This window comes from Tiliqua scincoides, chromosome 6 (assembly GCF_035046505.1).
Source record: "Tiliqua scincoides isolate rTilSci1 chromosome 6, rTilSci1.hap2, whole genome shotgun sequence".
Lineage (NCBI taxonomy): Eukaryota > Metazoa > Chordata > Lepidosauria > Squamata > Scincidae > Tiliqua > Tiliqua scincoides.
In genome coordinates this window covers 89,708,574-89,727,572 of record NC_089826.1, presented here as the reverse complement: position 1 = coordinate 89,727,572, position 18,999 = coordinate 89,708,574, and the positions used below count along the sequence as shown (strand labels likewise).

At 47.1% G+C, this 18,999-nt stretch overlaps 1 protein-coding gene across 3 annotated transcripts in view; it reads left to right on the top strand.

Annotated features, from left to right (window-relative positions):
- The window catches only part of PRMT8 (protein arginine methyltransferase 8), an 82,545-nt gene that overhangs the window by 33,697 nt on the left and 29,849 nt on the right, over positions 1-18,999 (top strand). For all 3 annotated transcript variants that reach the window (XM_066631752.1, XM_066631751.1, XM_066631753.1), the window contains one exon: positions 12,191-12,254. In XM_066631752.1, coding sequence (XP_066487849.1) covers positions 12,191-12,254 — 64 coding nt within the window. The remainder of the gene's footprint in view (positions 1-12,190; positions 12,255-18,999) is intronic.

The window sequence follows — 18,999 nt, the reverse complement described above, 5'->3', positions numbered from 1 at the left end:
TTGGGGAAATGTTACAGGTCTGTACTTTTAACAAGTTACTATGTATATTCTTGTAACAATGATAGTAAGTGGGACTTACTCCTGGGTAAGTGTGGGTAGGATTGCAGCCTAGGAGTGTTAAAAATTTTCCTACTTGATGATGTCACTTCTGGACATGACATCACTTCTGATGGGAACTGACAGATTCTCATTCTAAAAAGCGGGTCCTGGTGCTAAGTGTGTGAGAACCACTGCTCTCAGGTGCTTCTCCAGATTCCTCCACACAGGGATGACTTTAAGTCAGTTGAACCAATTGCTCCCAATTGGGTCCTGTACCTAAGGGCTCCCTGCACTCAAGCAAAAAAATAAAAAATAAAATCAATGTTTGTCCGCAGCCATTTCACAGTCACTAAAACAAGTAGTTGTGTAACTATTTACTTTTCAAAGAAAATCTATATGTTGTATGTTTACGTGTAGGCTGACATGGATGTGCTTTTATAGCAAAATGTGCTAAGATCCATTTGGTCCATTAACTCACATGCACTTTTAAACTGCACATTTTAATTGCAGTCCATTCTTGCTAGAGATATAAAGTCTGCAATAAATTGTATTCATATCTCGAAGATTCTACAGACCTTGGCTGTGAACCTGGTAGCACGTACACCACCTGCCCCCATCTACTAGAGCAGGCAGCTGTGTGGTTCTAGGTTCCTCCTGCTTCCATATATTAACCAATCTGGACTTGAATGAACCAAAGTCCTCCAGTATCAGTAAGAAAAGTGTAGTTTATTTCCATGCAGTAACTTCAACTACAGAGTACTAAGAAGGCACAGATTAACAGTACAGGTGGAGCTTCTGTATCTGCAGATCCTGTATAGGCAGTTCTGGCTGAATGTGGGTCCCCCAGACTCGCATTGAACCAGACTTGGCCTAACCTGAGCCCTTCAGAGGCTACCAGGACTGTGCTCCGGTCGCCTCCAGAGGGCTTTCTGAAGCCTGCAGAAGCTGTTGGCGTCCACCCGCGGCCTCTGCAGAATGGCCTCCTTGTGCAAAAAAGTGACTTCCGGATTCCCACAGGAAACAAAAGTGACTTTTTTGCCCTTATAAGGCATCCTGAGGCTTCAGAAGGCCCTATGGAGATGTCTGGAACTGAGCGCTAGTCGCCTCCAGAGAGCTTAAAGATTTCATTATCTGTGGTTTTCAGTATCCACAGGCTTTGAGAAGAGATCCCTGTGGATATTGAGGCCTCGCCTGTATACCACACAAACACTGTCAGAATAAAGCACTTAAAAACCAATAGGAAAAATCCTTGCTCTCATTTTCTCCACAATACAGTCTGGATAACAGTCTGTTCTCGTGGCTGTCTGCTGGTGTTCTTTCGCATCTTTTTAGATTGTGAGCCCTTTTGGGACAGGCAGCCAGGAAGTCATTTGACTTTTCTCTGTAAACCGCTTTGGGAACTTTTTAATGAAAAGCGGTATAATAATAATAATAATAATAATAATAATAATAATAATAATAATAATAATAATAATAAACAAGAAACTCAGCAGAACCAAAAGAAGTTCTCCCTCACTAATCTCCTGGGGGAGACTTTCTAGATGGCACACCTGGCTCCTACCCCCTCCCAAAGGAGCCTCACTGATGTTATGAGTCACCCCAAGCCAAGAAGAAAATTTTGTGTGGTCTGCTGGAGGATTGCCTGAGGTCAGACTTAGTCCCATTGGAGGCAGGACCGGCCTGAGGAGCTGCGGGGCCCTGCTGGCCACCCTTTTGTCATGGAACTGGGTCTGAACTAGGTCTGTCTTGAATTGTGTGACCCAGTTCCATGACAAAAGGGTGGCCAGCAGGGCCCCCCCCCCCCCCCCCGCAGCTCCTCAGGCCGGCCCTGCCTCCAATGGGTTTGGTCTGCTGGAGGATTGCCTGAGGTCAGACTTAGTCAGTAGCAGGCCTGGAACTTTGGAACTCTCTCCGGAGTGAGTGAGGCTCATGTGCTGCTCATTCACTGCTCTGACTCAAGTGTCAGGCAAAGATCTTCTTTTGGGTTTTTTGTAAGGCTAGTTTGTAGCTTGTAAAGTTAGACCCAAATCTGATACTCCCCACTCCTCTGCTGATGCAGCTGTACTGCTGGAGTGCATGCTGCATCCTGTGGGGGGCAGTCCTGGGGGTTTCCTTGAGGTAAGCCTCAACTGCCTGGATGGGTCTACTCAGAACTTCCACAGTGATTTAGCTAGAACAATCCCAGTGGACCCAGGGAGGTGGACTGAGGCTAGGAAGGGGGATAGGAGAGTGGTGCTGCTGCTGCTGCTGCTGCCTGATGTCGCCCCTTCCCAGTCTTGATCCACCAGCCCACTCTCTCTACTCTGGTCTCCATCCCACTCTGTCCACCTCTGACCTTGTGCCTGCCCCTGCACTAACTCACTGACCCAGGGGCTTGTGGGAAGGCTGCGTGCGCATGGCCTTTTGTGAGGGTGGTCTGGCTGCCCAGAATGGTGTGCTGCTGTTTGCAGCTGCTGCGCACTGCTGGAACAGGAGTTCTGTGGGTGAAGGGTGCCCAGAAGACTGAGCTGTAAATCTCTCCATGTTCAGGTGGGCGCATTCCCAGGAAGTGTGCAAAGTAGCGTGGCGTATTTCTTGATTGTCTTTAGCCGTGGTATAGGTCTCTATGCTCCCCGTTACGACTGTTAGATTCTGATGACTGGAAAGTTACACTTTTCATGAAAGGAAAATAGGAAAACCAGACAGAACCTGTATGCAAAGCCTCTCTGCTGAGGGTCCGGCAAGGCAGTACTGATTAAAGGCTTTCTGGAAGTCATGGATTTACCCCACTGAACGCTTTGGGGAAGCACTCACTCAGGGGAAACAGAAGGGCACCAGGAGTCTTACAGATTTCTGATCCCTACAATTTATGCACTGGAAATGTGGACTGACATCAATCTAATACCGTTCAGTAAAACTGAATGTGGTGGCTTCTCGGGGAAGGAATGATTAAATGAGCATATATTTTTCTTGGAGAAACGCTGGTCAGGCAGTTTCAGGCATTTGGAACTAAAGCAGAACATGAATGAAAAACGTGCTACCAACCTGATCCTCCTATCGAAAGTAAACATGCTATTTCTTGGACTCTTACATGACGAGTACCATAAACCAGCCCAGCCCATTGCCATGTCTCGTCTGGGGAGAAAATCCAAGGGAGCTGGTTGTTTGTAAAGCCACATTTTAGAAGAGCAAAACAGCAAATGCAAATTGGTGGAAGCATAAAAGAAAATGTTGAGAGCTCTTTTTCAAAAAAATATTCCGTAGGTTTGGAAAGTGTGTGCATGTCTAGCTAAACAGGACAGAGACAAAGGCTCTGGGGCCTCACCCATCAGGACGATCTGGCATTTCCTAATGAACTGGTGGCACTTGATGCACAAGGATTTGTGAACTCTGCCTTAAGGGTCCCTCGACTTTTTACTGGATTCTGAACAGCCCAGTTCTATCCAGCCCCCCCCCCCACCTGCCGATGCAGCTGCACCACATAAGTGTGTGTGTAGTGGCGCAGCTAATGATCATGCAGCCTGGTGCCAAGCCCAGAATGATGCCCTGGAAGTGAAGTCACAACCAGCAGTGACATCATGCTTTTGATGGGCTTTTGAAAAGTGAAAATCAGGGGAAAACCTGCCTCCGCCCCCCCCAGCAGTTTGCCATCCACTTGCTGTGCCGCCTCAGCCCAGCTAGTGGCATAGCTAAGGTCTCAGTCTGCTGCTTGGGGTCAGAGATGATTTTGTAAGCCCCCCCCCCCAACAAAATCAGATTTAATTAATTAAGTAAATAAATCAAAGTGTTCCTCTTATTGGTTCTAGACACTGTGCTGGGCTGAAGAGGGACGGTTCTTCTCCCCCTGCTAAATATAAGAAGAGCACTTAGCGGTGTGACTGTTCATGGAAACGAGAGCTGACTCTTATTAACACCTATTGGTTCCATGCGGTATAACATCCCATTGGCTCTCAGAACGATCAGTCTCATAGGTCGGTTCTGAGTTAAGAAAATCCACTTTTTGTTCCATAAGGCAGTTGTGCTTTTGTTTTCTGGTTAATTTGCCGTAACTTTTGATACAATACAGATTTTCATAGAATCATAGCGTTGGAAGGAGCCTGATAGGTAAATTCCAATGCAGTTTGTTTCATTGCACTCTGCATTAAATTACCTTTCCGTTGATATATGATGGTGTTATGTATGCAAGTTATGCAGGATCGAAATCCTGCGTAACTGATTGGCCCAGACTTATTGCTGGCCAATCGGGTGAGAGATCGGAATCCTTCCATCTGATTGGCCCTCTGTTTAATGATTCAACTGCACCAATCATGGGAAGGCTGGGCAGAGCTAAAGAGTATAAAAGCCAGGAGTGTTTGCCTCGTGTCACATTCATTCAGATTCATTGCCAGGTCCTGTTCTGAAGGTGGAATAAACATATTGAGCTGTTATCTCTATGCCTTCCTTTATTCACATGGACCACTATATAACAGATGGTATTATTCGTACATAATAAGGTTTTCACAATTTTGGCCGCTAATGTTAAGCTCAGCTTGTTGTCCCCCTAAAATGCCTGGTGAAATTGCTACCCCCTGCACCCTTCAGCTATGTCACTGTTTATTGGGGGAGGGGCGGTCTTAAAGGTCTCTGTCAGAATGCCAGATGCAAGGGAGGGCACCAGGATGAGGTCTCTTGTTGTCTGGTGTGCTCCCTGGGGCATTTGGTGGGCTGCTGTGAGATACAGGAAGCTGGACTAGATGGGCCTATGGCCTGATCCAGTGGGGCTGTTCTTATGTTCTTAACTACAATTCCCAGGAAGCCTTGCAGGTCTCTTGTTATCAGGTGTGCTCCCTGGGGCATTTGGTGGGCTGCTGTGAGATACAGGAAGCTGGACTAGATGGGCCTATGGCCTGATCCAGCGGGGCTGTTCTTATGTTCTTAACTACAATTCCCAGGAAGCCTTGCAGGTCTCTTGTTACCTGGTGTGCTCCTTGGGGCATTTGGTGGGCCGCTGTGAGATCCAGGAAGCTGGACTAGATGGGCCTATGGCCTGATCCAGTGGGGCTGTTCTTATGTTCTTAACTACAATTCCCAGGAGGCCTTGCAGGTCTCTTGTTATCTGGTGTGCTCCCTGGGGCATTTGGTGGGCCGCTGTGAGATACAGGAAGCTGGACTAGATGGGCCTCTGGCCTGATCCAGTGGGGATATTCTTATGTTCTTTTCCAAGAGGTAAGAGAACATTTGTTCCCTTGCTCAGGGGCAAGGCCCCGCTACCTGCTGGGCCTACTTGGAACTATATTATAAATTATGCGTGGGAAGGATAAAGTGGATAGGGAGATGCTCTTTACACTCTCACACAACACCAGAACCAGGGGACAGCCACTAAAATTGAGTGTTGGGAGAGTTAGAACAGACAAAAGAAAATATTTCTTTACTCGGCATGTGGTTGGTCTGTGGAACTCCTTGCCACAGGATGTGGTGACGGCGTCTGGCCTAGATGCCTTTAAAAGGGGATTGGACAAGTTTCTGGAGGAAAAATCCATTACGGGGTACAAGCCATGATGTGTATGCGCAACCTCCTGATTTTAGAAATGGGTTATGTCAGAATGCCAGATGCAAGGGAGGGCACCATGATGCAGGTCTCCTTGTTGTCTTGTGTACTCTCTGAAGCATTTGGTGGGTCACTGTGAGATACAGGAAGCTGAACTAGATGGGCCTATGGCCTGATCCATTGGGGCTGTTCTTATGTTCTTAACTATACCAGCTATACAGCTAGCGCAAATCTGAGTGGACTCAGGAAGGCAGACAGAGTGGCTAGAGAGATGCTCTTTTCCCTCTCATACAACACCAGAACCAGGGGACATTCACTAAAACTGAGTGTTAGGAAAGTTAGGAAAGACAAAAGAAAATATTTCTTTACCCAGCGTTTAGTTGGTCTGCAGAACTCCCTGCCACAGGATGTGGTGACGGCATGTGGCCTGGACGCCTTTAAAAGGGGATTGGACAAGTTTCTGGAGGAAAAATCCATTACGGGTTACAAGCCTTGATGTGTATGTGCAACCTCCTGATTTTAGAAATAGGCTATGTCAGAATGCCAGATGCAGGGGAGGGCACCAGGATGCAGGTCTCTTGCTGTCTTGTGTGTTCCCTGGTGGGCCACTGTGCAAGATAGGGAGCTGGACTAGATGGGCCTTTGGCCTGCTCCAACGGGGCTCTTCTTACTGATCCAGCCTCAATCCACCCTTCTCCCTGCTTGCCACAGCCTCCTCCTGCCCCGCCCTACCCCATTCAACCCACTGACTTACCATGACTCTCTGCTCACTTACCAGAGCCAGGGGTCCTGAAAGGGCTGCAGGAAAGGATCTTTTATTGCAGGAGAACTGAAATTCTGCTGCAGTAGAAGGTGCACAGGATTAGGCCATCAAAATGCTTTCCTGAGCTTTAGCTTACACTTTGAGGATCCAATTACGTATATAGTTCTATTGTAAGTTGCCTTGAAACCAATCAAAATGTTTGCCCAAAATGATTGGGCAAAATTGTTATAATAAATACATGCACACTTATAACACAACACAAACAACAGTGTGTAAAGAAAACATCCTAACAGACCATTTCCTTTCTGCAAAGGACAATTTGGGGTGGAAATGAGGTGGGCAATACGCAGCCATCTTCAAACTGCCATTCGGTTTGCATAATTGTGCATAATCAGCAATATCTTTTGCCAAACTGGTATGGCTGATTTGCATAATTAATGGCTTGTTTGCATAAACTGCGAATAGACTCTCAGGGTTTGGCGAACTCCCAGGACAGGGTGACCTACTTTATAGGAATCAAGTTGTCCCAAAATGAGAGAAGGGAGATCAAGTTGAAAATTAAGATGAAAATCAAATCACCAACAAAAAAGCAAATAAAGAAGAAGAAGCAAGAAACAAAACAGGACTCAAAATCTTTCTTTTTCTTTTTTTAATACTAGGAGGACCTTGAGGTTGATAAACCACAAATTACAATGAAGATCCAGTTAGAACAGCTAGAGGCAGAACAGTGAGAAAGTGTGCAGAAGGGACCTCTGGCTCCTGATGTCTCCCCATTCAGGCTTAAGGAATTGTCCATGTTTGTTGTACAGAACTGGGGACATCAGGAGGGAAATAACAATAGAGATGGTTCAGGGACCTGCCATGTGGTGGTGGCAGGTGAGGTAGAACCCCCACCCCCAGTTGTCTGGGAAATCACCGCAGCTGCCCTGCCTGCTTACACCCAAGGAGGCTCTCCTTACACCCGAGAAAGCGAGTGTAAGCAGGTGGGGCAGCTGCGGCTCTTTTCCAGGGGGCAGTTCTGCCTTGCCTGCCGCCCCCACATTGCACACCCCTGAGGTTGTTGTCTCAAAGCTTTGTGTATCTCAGGTGGGGCTTTACACAGATTCCCAGGCTGTCTCTTAGACAGAAGTGCAAAATAGGCACCCAAAGTCATGAGACTTATTGAAATGGCAGCTCGTTACCTGATTCTTTTCCCTTTGCTGTTTGGAAGAAGAAAGTGCAGGTTCTTAAATATTCAGAGCAGAGAAGTCCAGTCTTAGTGGGCTTGGCAGACTGTGGGGAGGGGCAGGCGGGCAGGAAAATGACCTTAGATGGATCCTTTGCCTTCTTCACAGGACTGCACCCACTGGGAGGGGCAGGTGATCTGATGTGGGGGGTGATGCAGCCAGAGGTCTGCTGAGCACACTCTGCTCAAGCAAAGCTGGGGAGCTGGAATGGATTCAGAAGAGGGCCCTGCAGATGGTGACCTGCCCCTGCATGCAAGGCCAGCCCAGTGCTGGGCATTTATCTTATCAGTCGGCCTCCCCCACTGAGCAGTGTTGACTTGGCCTCAGTCGGGAGAGTGCAGTGGACACACTCCTTCCCCTCACCCAGAACCAGCTTCCTGTGAACAAACCAGGTCTGCAAAAGGGTCAACCAGGATGCTCGCTTACAGATAAGTCTGAACTAGGACTTATCCTGCCAGGACACTTTGTTATTTCTTTCAGCCTGGACAAAGCAAATTGCTGTCATATGTAGTGATATTCTTTTGAGCAGGGGAATACCGCAGGTACTCGCCTATAAGGCGAAAAAATTCTTCCCAGAAGCACAGCCTGAATCCTGGCCTGGCCTGACCTCCGGGGCAGGCAAGCAGCAAGGATGGGTGGAGGCAAGTGAGCCAGCCAGTCTCTGTGTGGGAGGAGGGAAAGCAATCTCTGCGGGGAGGAGGCAGGCATTGTGCAGGCTGGGGCTGCTGCCCAGCTGCAGGAGCTCAGTGCGCAGGGCAGGGGCATCTGCCACCACAGCCAGCACCAGCGCCCACGGAGGCATGGGCACCCAAGACAGAGCAGGAGCGCAGGAGACGAGGAGCTGTGTGGGAGGGGGCGCCTGAGCAAGAAGAAGAAGTCCTTGAACCGCTGAGTCCATCTCCTCTTTCCTTCTTGCTCCCCCTTCCCACTGTATAGAAACTTCAGGCACTCCCTTGGCAAGCCCAAATTGCTAACCCCCTTCCTGTCTCCCCACAGATGAAGCTGGAGGGGGGGAGGGGGGAGAGTGATCTTTTTAAAAAAAATAGGAGAGAGAGAGAGAGAGAGAGAGAGGGAGCCTGCAGAAGGCTGTACCTTTGTTTCTCAAGCCCTCTCCCCTAACCTAATCAGTGGTCATCATTCACCACTGATGAAGTTGTGGGGGGGGGAGGAAGAGTTAACTTTTATAAAAGGAAAAGTTTGTGTGTGCGTTTGAGTGAGTGTGTGAGTGAGTGTGCGCGCGCGCATGCACGCACACACACTTAAAACAGTTAAGGCTACAATCCTATCCTCACTTTCATGGGAATAAGCCCCATTGACTATTAATGGACTTGCTTCTGAGTAGGCATACCTAGGATTGGGCTCCCAGTCTATTCCCTCCTCTTGCTTTCCTCTCCACCTCTCCCCTTACTGTATACAGCAGGGGTGCTCAAACTTTCAACTTTAGGGATGTTGGACCTTTAACAAGTGTATAAAAGAGAGAATTTCAGCAGGTGCAACTTGTCATCCCACAGATGACAAGCTGCACCTGCTGAAATTCCCTCTTCTATATACTTGTTAAAGGTCCAGCACCCTAAAGTTGAAAGTTTGAGCACCCCTGGTATACAGTCACACTTCAGTCTCTCCCTTGCGAAGCTTTTTGCAAACCTCCTTGCTAACCTCATTTCCCCCCCATCCTCACCAACGAAGTTGGACTGGAGGGGAAAAGTCCCTGCACTTGTGCATGTGGGGGGAGCATCTGTGAAAAAGAAAGAGAAGCAGTCTCCCTGTGTGTGTGTCCTTTTCACTGGAAGAGTCCTGGAGACCTTGCAAAGATGTAAAGCCCAGGAAAAGCAGAGAGTAGAATTGAAAGTAGAATTATTCTGCAGCAACAGGTATTTTAGCCAGAGATCTTCGCTGTATGATGGCAGGAGCTCGGAAGCACTTGCAAGTGCTGCTTAGGAGAGCATGCTTGCTTCTGCAGTATCCCCAGACAACCAGGCATTTATGCAGCAAAGTTTAGCTGCCTGAGATCCCATTGCAGTGTACTGCACCCATGCAGGAGCCACTGAAACCCTCCTGGGGGAGAAGTAAGGGATTAACTGCCGTCCCTGAGGTCCCCATCCCCCACTTGGGGTTGTGTCTGAATAATCGTATTGGCTTGCTCTATTGTACTTCACACTTTGGTTTTTTACTAGTTGTGTTATTGCAGCCTTGCTAGTTGTCTGTTGTTTATTATAATATGGATATTTTGAATTCTTGTATATGTGTTCCTAGAGGCTTTTGATGCTACATTAACCACTGGGGGTGTGTGTGAATAATCTTATGCTTGAGAAATTACCTCTGAGTATTTTCTTGATCCTTACTAGTAATACATTAAATTTTGAAAGGGTCAGGAGAGAGAATAATTCCTTTAGGTGGAATAGGTGCTTTGATTGCCGCTAATTCTTGCCTCATTTCCAGTGGTCTTCCTTCACCTTACCCTCTTTCAGTAGTCAAAAGTGGAGATAAATTGTGAGGTCAGAGCATGCTGAATTTCATAGCAAGAGATTGACAGTGTATTAATGCTTCTTAATAATATATTTGAATTAATTGTAGAATATATTACTTAATTTTTATTTCATTGTATGGGACGTGCCAAAAATTTATGGGCCCTGGGTGCCAAATGACCTTCGCATGCCACTGAGTCAGACACCCCCCTAAGTCTAACCCCCGACTTATCCGAGACAAAAGGAGATCCTTCCAATAAGTACAAGCAAAGGGACTCTGAATGCAATCCTGTGCACACTTACTAGGAAGTATGTGCCATTGAATTCAAGGGGACTTATTTCTGAGTGAATAGTATATTAAAGATTGTGTGTCATTTTGGGGGTATGTCCCATGGCCTAAGTAAGTGGATGACATCTCATTAACAGCCAACTCAGCTCATCCTTCACTGTACCTGACCTAAGAGTAATGGGTGGATCAACTGTACAACTTCACAGTAAAACCAGTCAGTTTTTAATTTTGTTTTCTGCCATTTTCTGTTAAGAACTTAAACATTCAAGTAACACGTTACAGTACATGAAAGCCAAGTACAGCTGCAGGCCTGATTCACCTGATCCTTTTCCCTTGTGAAAAGGTGGGAAAGACTAGCAAAGGCAGCCAAAGTCTTACAGTGAGAAAGACTGAGTGCTTGCCCATCAATGCACATTGGAGCTGGAGTGAGACCCCCCCCCCCCATAGCTAGGTGAGTGCATGAGCCATTCAGGTGATTAGGAGCTGAGGCTAACTGGAGACCTGATTCTTGCTCCCCCACATCCCTTTTGGTGCTCACTCAGCACCAACGTATGGGAGGGGATGTACTCATTACCAAGGCAACCAGGCTGGGGTGTTTTCTTGTACTTTGCCGCATGGCAAACACTGCCACCCGCTTGCTTCAGCAATGGAGACTCTTGCCTTGTCTTCTCTCCCCCATTGGGAGGGCAGGGAGTACCAGATCTTCATGCAGGAGGGGGAAGAGAGAGAGTGGGTCCCTCTAACTCAGTGAAATGGCTCCTTCAGTCCTTGCCTCTACCAGGGGGAGACAGTCCATCAGTGAGACTTTGTGAGAGCGACACCTGCTTTAAGTGTCATTGCCATTCAGAGTCAGTATTCAGATCTGATTGGTTCCTGGAAACAATTGCTGTTTCCAGTGTCTTCTTGATCAGCAGTATTCAGTGATAGAGTGCCTCTGAACTTGGAGGTTCTCTTTTGCTTTCATGGCTAATGGCTACTAACAGGCCTCTCCCCCCTGAATCTGGGTGACCCTTTTAAAACTCTCAAAGTAAATGGCTGTCTCCACATCCAGCTCCAGTGAATAATCCGTGTTAATCAGATGCCGCAGGAAGTTCATCCTTTCTCTTTCCCTGGGGTACTGCCAATTAATTTCATTGTGTGACCCTGAGTTTTAGTATTTTAAGGCACAAAGAGAGAGATTTTTCCACCTATCTGTTCACTTCACTCCAGTGGGAATGTGCTGAATACAGGTTGATGTTAAATACCTCCAGGAAATTTTTTTTAAAAATCCTTTTTGTTGCAGGGCTCTCAAGTGTTAAACTGTCACAACAGCAAGTGGTCATAAGTGATATTTTAAAATTGATGGTCTCTTTAGAAGTATCAGTGCCTGAAAGAAGTTACAGCTCTTGAAAGGAGTGAGCCTTCTAAGGAGGCAGGAGTGATAATTAATTTAATCCAATAATATTTTTTCCATTGACCTCACATGAGGTCTTGTGTAACCTCCAGAAATCCATTATCCTAAAGATAGCAGTTTTAGGTAATGACTTTATATTCTCAGTCATTTAATACAGTCCCACTTTGCAGCTAATTATTGGTATCTTTTGGAGAGTCTTTGAAATTAATTGCAAACAACTGTGCCTGTTGGACCGTTTGAGGACACTGTTGGACTGGAAATCAGAAGATTTATGCCTTTCAGGAGAGAAATGTAATTGGTTATTTCTAAAACCCTGAAATAGGTGAAGAATTGCTAAACTGGCAAAACAGCAGCCTGGCTCCACACCTTTGCCCTGCAGGAACTGACAGCATGTTTTCCACCAATATTTGCATCACTCCCAACTGATTCTTCTGTAATTCATAGCTCTCTCTCTCTCTCTCTCTCTCTCTCTCTCTCTCTCTCTCTCTCTCCCCCTCCTTATCCTTTAGATTGAATGTTCCAGTATATCTGACTACTCTGAAAAAATTATCAAGGCCAACCACTTGGACCACAGTAAGAAAAATCTATGAAGAGATGTTGTGCCTTCTGTTTCTGATTAAGTTTAATGTAATTTACAAATCAATGTTGGTTTGCATATTATGGATTTATTGTGACCTCCGTAAAATATACAACAGAAACATGTTCACAAGTCCAGATACCGTGGCAGTAACAGAACAGCCCAATCCTATCAACTCCCCGCCCACCCAGCCCTGCCAATACAGCCATTCCACTGGAGAGCACACTGAATTGGGGCGGGGGATAATCCTGGATGCCTCCTCTGAGCAAGGGAACAATTTGTCCTTGCCTGAGGGTAAGTCTCTGCCACCTGCATGGGTCTCTGCAGATTTGTGCCAGGGATTTAGCTGGATCCAGAAAGGTATATCAAGGCCTGGAAGGGGGCAGGATATTGGCTGCCACTGACTCTACCCCATTTCCAGCCTGGATTCACCCTCCCTGCCCTCTTCTTTAGGTCTCACTGCATAACCAGCCCCAAACTCGAATGATGCAGCAAGGAGAGATCTGTTCTCTCCTCCCCACACTGGATGTCTACATCCAGCTCTCAGGGAAACAGCTCTCGGAATCCATCCTATGGATCTCTTAATTTTGAAGAAGGTGGAGCTCCTAATGGTTTTTTAGTGTGCTGAAGCGAGGGGGGATGAGCACTGGGAACCATGCACTTCGTGACGGCACACATCCTTCAAGCCTCGCTCCTCCCCACGCATTCCAAAATACGGTGTACTGTGAGGGGCTCCGTCCCCAAGCTGGGGGGAGCCATTGGCTCAGAGACTGCTTTCCCATTGATGAGCAATCTTTAAAGGACCACTTGAGGGGCAATGCTCCATGGCCCTTAGCAACGCCCAGGACTTGGAGACCATGGGAATTGCAACCCCTTGGCCAAGAAGGTCAAAGCTCAAGGGGGCAAGGTTTGGCCGCGACCCGACCTTCTGCTAGATCGTACAACTCCTGGAGAGCATTTTTGAATGCTTTTAGATTGGAATAACAACAACAACAACAACAACAACAACAACAGGTATTTATATACTGCCTTTCTTGGTCTTTATTCAGGACTTTATTCAAGGCGGTTTACATAGGCAGGCTTTATTAAATCCCTTATTAAATAGGGATTTTTACAATTTCAAAGAAGGTTCTATCTTCCAAGAACCACTACATTCAAGGTGTTTCATTCCGATCTGGCTTCACATTCTGGGCTCCATCCTCCCACGCTCAGAGCAGATGGAATAGCTCGGCTTCAGCTTGTCAGCTGCTCCAAGGTCGCACGGTGCCGGTGGCCTCGAACTGGCGACCTTGTGGATGTTATCTTCAGGCAGACGGAGGCTCTACCCTCTAGACCAGACCTCCTGCCCCTGGTCTTTTTGAAGACCAAAAAGCAGGAGAAGGCAGGCCCCAGATGTGCCTATTCATTGCAGAATTGGCAGGAAGTCATATTCTGGGGCTGTACTTACTGGCCTAGGCTAACGTAGGGGTCGGTCATGTGGGGATAAGTCCTTTCTTTACCAGTGGAGCCTTGCATGTATTCTGACTCTCCCGACATCAGTTTTAGTGGATGTCCCTGGTTCTGGTGTTGTGTGAGAGGGAAAAGAACTTCCCTCTATCCCCTCTATCCCTCCCCTGCATAAATTTATATGCCCCCTTTCAGGCGCCTTTTCTAGACCAGTGGTTGCAACCCACCAGTCAGGGAAGCATTCAGCACTGGCCCCTTAAGGGGTGGCTGTGGCAGTGATGTGACCCCCAGGATCATGCCTAGGGAGGTTGGAAATAGAGATTGGAAACCGCTTCTGGTTTCATGACCGAAATCAGATGTGGTTTCCTATCTTTATTTTAAAATCAGAGGCTTAGGGAGCCCTGCGGAGTGTCCATGGGGCTCCTCTCACCTTCTGGGCCAGGACTAGTTGCAGGTAAATAAACCACCCCCTTCTGTCCCAGCAGTGGCAAGATCTTGGGGATCGCTTTGTTGCCATAGCCCTGCCACAGCAAAGACTTAAGTGGTTCCCAACCACTACAAAAGACTTTGGAAACCATTGTTCTAGACTGAAGAGCTCCAGACACTGTAGCCTTTCCTCATAAGAGAGGAGCCCCAGCCCAGCAATCGTTTTGGTCACTTTCTTCTTCACCATTTCCAGTTCTGCCGTATCTTTTTTGAGATGTGGTGACCAGAACTGTATGCAACACTCCAGGTGTGGCCTTACCATTGATTTGTACAATGGCAGAATAATATTGGCCATTTTATTCTCAAACCTTTTTAAAATTATTCCAAGCATGGAATTGACCTTCACAGCTGCCGCACAGTGGGTTGACACTGTCATTGAGCAGTCCACCAGCACCTCAAGATCTCTCTCCTGATCAATCGCAGGCAGCTCAGAACCCATTGGTTTACATGTGAAATGTTGATTCCTTGCCCCAATGCGTGTCACTTTACACTTACTTTCATTGAAGTGCATCTGCCATTTTGCTGCCCCTTCTCGCAGTTTGGAGAGATCCTTCTGGAGCTCCTCACAAGCTCTTCACCACCATCAACATCATGAAGCAAAGGAGTGTGTTTTCTTTGAACAAAGGGAATGACACAAACTATGTGCAAAGAAGCTGCTGTTCTATATATTTAACAAAGTTAAGATTTGTTCTTAAGAATGAAATTCCATATTTTGCATGAAGGTTTCAGCAGTTTCCTAAAAATAGCTGGTTATTTTGTGGATTAATAGATTTCACAGTTTGCAGCATAAGGACAGCAGCTATGACAGTCACTGACTATGCAAGGAAAGGGTGAGAGCTGCCAAAAACTGCAGGCATTTTCCAGCGGAGTGGGGAGAAGGAGGCAGGCGGCCTGAAAGCTCTCTTTCCACTCTCCGCTTCACCCCCCGCAGCTATTCTTGCTTTTGTAGCCATGGAAGACAAAGAGGAAAGCTATTTAAGTGAAGTATACATGGAGTCCTTGGAATAAAGAGCTTGAGTGGGAACAAGTGCGGAGGCTGCAGCAGTGGCTTGCGTAACTCGTAGCAACGTGAGGCAGGCGCTTGCTAGTGAAAGCTTCAACGTGCCTGTGAAATGGAGTCCCAGGGAAAGGACCCTGAACTGGGTCTTCTCTTATTTATTTATTTAAGACCTGACATTTTCTAGACACCATACAAAACGCTTAGGGGAAAAAATGCAGCCCCTTCCCACAAGCTTACAATGTAAGAGGCGTGATGGTCAAAGGAAAGGGATGCAGAGGGAAGAACGAAAGAAGCACGTTCAGGTTGCAGGTCTTCCGCCCAACAAGCCTGTCATTGGTCTGGATCAGGGGTGTCCAAAGTTTTTGGCATCATCTCTCTGACACTGTGTAGGGGGCCAGGGGAAAAAACAAATTAATTTACATTTAAAATTTGAATAAATTTACATAAGTTTACATAAATGAATATATTAAAGATGAACTTCTATGAATGAATGGTCTTGCAATAGCTCAAGGCCTATAAAGGGCCTTGTACCAAGCAAGGCCAGCCTTTCCTTTGCTGCTGCTACTGCATCACAGACATGAAACATCAAGCAGTGGAGGAAGCACTCATCCCACAGCTCACGCGAGAGGTCAAACAGTCTCCCTCACGCTAAAAGCAGTTGTGTCGGGCCAGTGTGGGCTCCAACAAATCTCCGGAGGGCCAGAGGCTCATTGGAGACTGGGGGCTCCCTGAGGGCTGCATTGAGAGGCCTCAAGGGCCGCAAGTGGCCCCAGGGCCGGGGTTTGGGCACCCCTGGTCTGGATCATTGCTAACAGCCTTGGTCCTCTGGCCACAGAATGGCCGTCAGGTGCTCCAAAAAGTCAAGAGAAAATGATTTTGTAATCATCGTACAATTGATTCATCTGTTTCCATGAAAATTCTCCTTTGCATTGTCTGTTCATTGATAAATATATCTATTGAGCAGGGAGGATATGGGGAAATGGGCTGTGGCTCTTTAGTCCTACCTGGTTAGGGACATCCCAGCGAGGATGGACTTTTTGGTTAGTCGATCTCAACCAGAAGATTTCTCTCCTTGCCCTGCCCGCTCACCACCAACAGGAGATGCACTTCCAGCTGCCATTACCAGGGCAGCTTCATACTTCTGGTCACTGGACTACCTCCTTGCAAGACTTTGGAGTCTTCTGTGTCTCTGGGTATTTCCCGGTAGTTCTTTCACAGTCTTATGATAGGCAAACATCTGGCTCCTAGGAGTTCCTGTGGGCTCATGATGATGACTTTAGTCCCCTGCAGTGGACTGACTCAGCTGAAAAGTCCATTCTCTGTCTGGAAGGTTCTCCTCCTCCATCTGGCAAATCTGCCTGCTGCCTGATTGTGTGAGTGTAGGGTGTGGTTTGAACAAACAATCACTCATAAGCAGATGAAATTATTTTTTCTCTCTCGAAAAGAGTGTTCCACTGAGTGTTCAGATCAACCACCTATGTGCAACAAGGCAGTGGTGGGATAGTGTGCTGGGTGGGGAAGAGACCTGCACCTCTATGAAATTTGGACAGGCCAGCGGGCATGTTGCCCAAATCAGTCCTTTTGGCAGCATGACAAGGAACAAAGGACTGCAAGGGGAGGCCTGCCTCCGTCCAGGCCTAGCTTCTTAGCCCCCCGCCCTGACCTCACTGGTCTTCAGCAGGACCTGCTGCTGAGAAGGCCATGGCTGGAGAATGAGGCCAAATGGTGACCAGGGAAGACCCAAGCAGAAACATCTGCATGAACAGTCCTGGCGCTGTGTGGAAAGCACATAATTCCTGCTCCTGTTGTTATAATGTAACTTTGAACGCTGAGGCCACACAGAGTGGGATATGGGGAGTATTTTTATTAATTGATTAGCAGGTGCAGGTGGCAGGTTGCAGAGAGCAAAGTCCACCAAAATGAGCCTGCCTTCCTTAAAAAGGATAAATTTATACAAAGCACATCAAGAGTTAATAAGATAGTTGAGAAAAAAGTTTCAGCTATTGAGGAAGGAGACCAAATTAAGGATGACTTTGACACATATCCACTGTGCCTCATTTCTAGCTTACTCTCTTCATTAAGGCTGCAATCCTATGCCCAGTTACTTGAGTGTAAGCCCCATTGACTACAATGGGATTTAATTCTGAGTAGACAGGCATAGGATTGGGCTGTAAGTAGAGTGCATCCCGTTACCATAAGGCTGCAATCCTAACCACACTTTCCTGAGAGTAAGCCCCATTGAACAAAATAGGACTTCTGAGTAGACCTGGTTAGGATTGTGCCCTAAGTTGCATAATTGTCTTCTTCTTTAGATCAGATCGTCTACAGGGTCTTTAAGGCACCTTTGTTCAGGTGAGATTCTCGCCAGCCACCATCATCTCTCTTCCCTGAGAATCTTTGCAAACACCCCCCCCCCCGTGTGTGAGCTGCCACTGTGTTCTGTCCTAGAAACTGCTGAAGTTTTCATTGTGCGCTTGACCTCTCACATCTTCCCAGGCAGTCTTGCTGGAATCTCAGCACTTAGCACTTTTTCAGCAGAGCAGAAATCCGTGGTCTTCAGCTGAAATGACATTGCCTAAGTCAATCTACCTTGGGAGGCATAAGCAGGATACAGACCAGAAATGCATTAACAATGACAACCAGTTTCCAGATTGGAGGCTAAAAAACCACCACTGGGGACTGGCAGGCAGCCCAACTGTTTCAGAGCTGAACCATTTTCTGGGACCTTTAGCAGGGATGGGAACTTGAGTCATCCACCCAAGGGTTATTAAGGAATTGAAGAATGAAGTTGCAGATCTCTTGACTAAGGTATGCAACTTGTCCCTCAAAACGGCCACGGTGCCAGAAGATTGGAGGATAGCAAATGTCACGCCTATTTTTAAAAAGGGAAAGAGGGGGGACCCGGGAAACTATAGGCCGGTCAGCCTAACATCCATACCGGGTAAGATGGTGGAATGCCTCATCAAAGATAGGATCTCAAAACACATAGACGAACAGGCCTTGCTGAGGGAGAGTCAGCATGGCTTCTGTAAGGGTAAGTCTTGCCTCACAAACCTTATAGAATTCTTTGAAAAGGTCAACAGGCATGTGGATGCGGGAGAACCCGTGGACATTATATATCTGGACTTTCAGAAGGCGTTTGACATGGTCCCTCACCAAAGGCTACTGAAAAAACTCCACAGTCAGGGAATTAGAGGACAGGTCCTCTCCTGGATTGAGAACTGGTTGGAGGCCAGGAAGCAGAGAGTGGGTGTCAATGGGAAATTTTCACAATGGAGAGAGGTGAAAAGTGGTGTGCCCCAAGGATCTGTCCTGAGACCGGTGCTTTTCAACCTCTTCATAAATGACCTGGAGACAGGGTTGAGCACTGAAGTGGCTAAGTTTGCAGACGACACCAAACTGTTCCGAGTGGTAAAGACCAGAAGTGATTGTGAGGAGCTCCAGAAGGATCTCTCCAGGCTGGCAGAATGGGCAGCAAAATGGCAGATGCGCTTCAATGTCAGTAAGTGTAAAGTCATGCACATTGGGGCAAAAAATCAAAACTTTAGATATAGGCTGATGGGTTCTGAGCTGTCTGTGACAGATCAGGAGAGAGATCTTGGGGTGGTGGTGGACAGGTCGATGAAAGTGTCAACCCAATGTGCGGCGGCAGTGAAGAAGGCCATTTCTATGCTTGGGATCATTAGGAAGGGTATTGAGAACAAAACAGCTAGTATTATAATGCCGTTGTACAAATCTATGGTAAGGCCACACCTGGAATATTGTGTCCAGTTCTGGTCGCCGCATCTCAAAAAAGACATAGTGGAAAT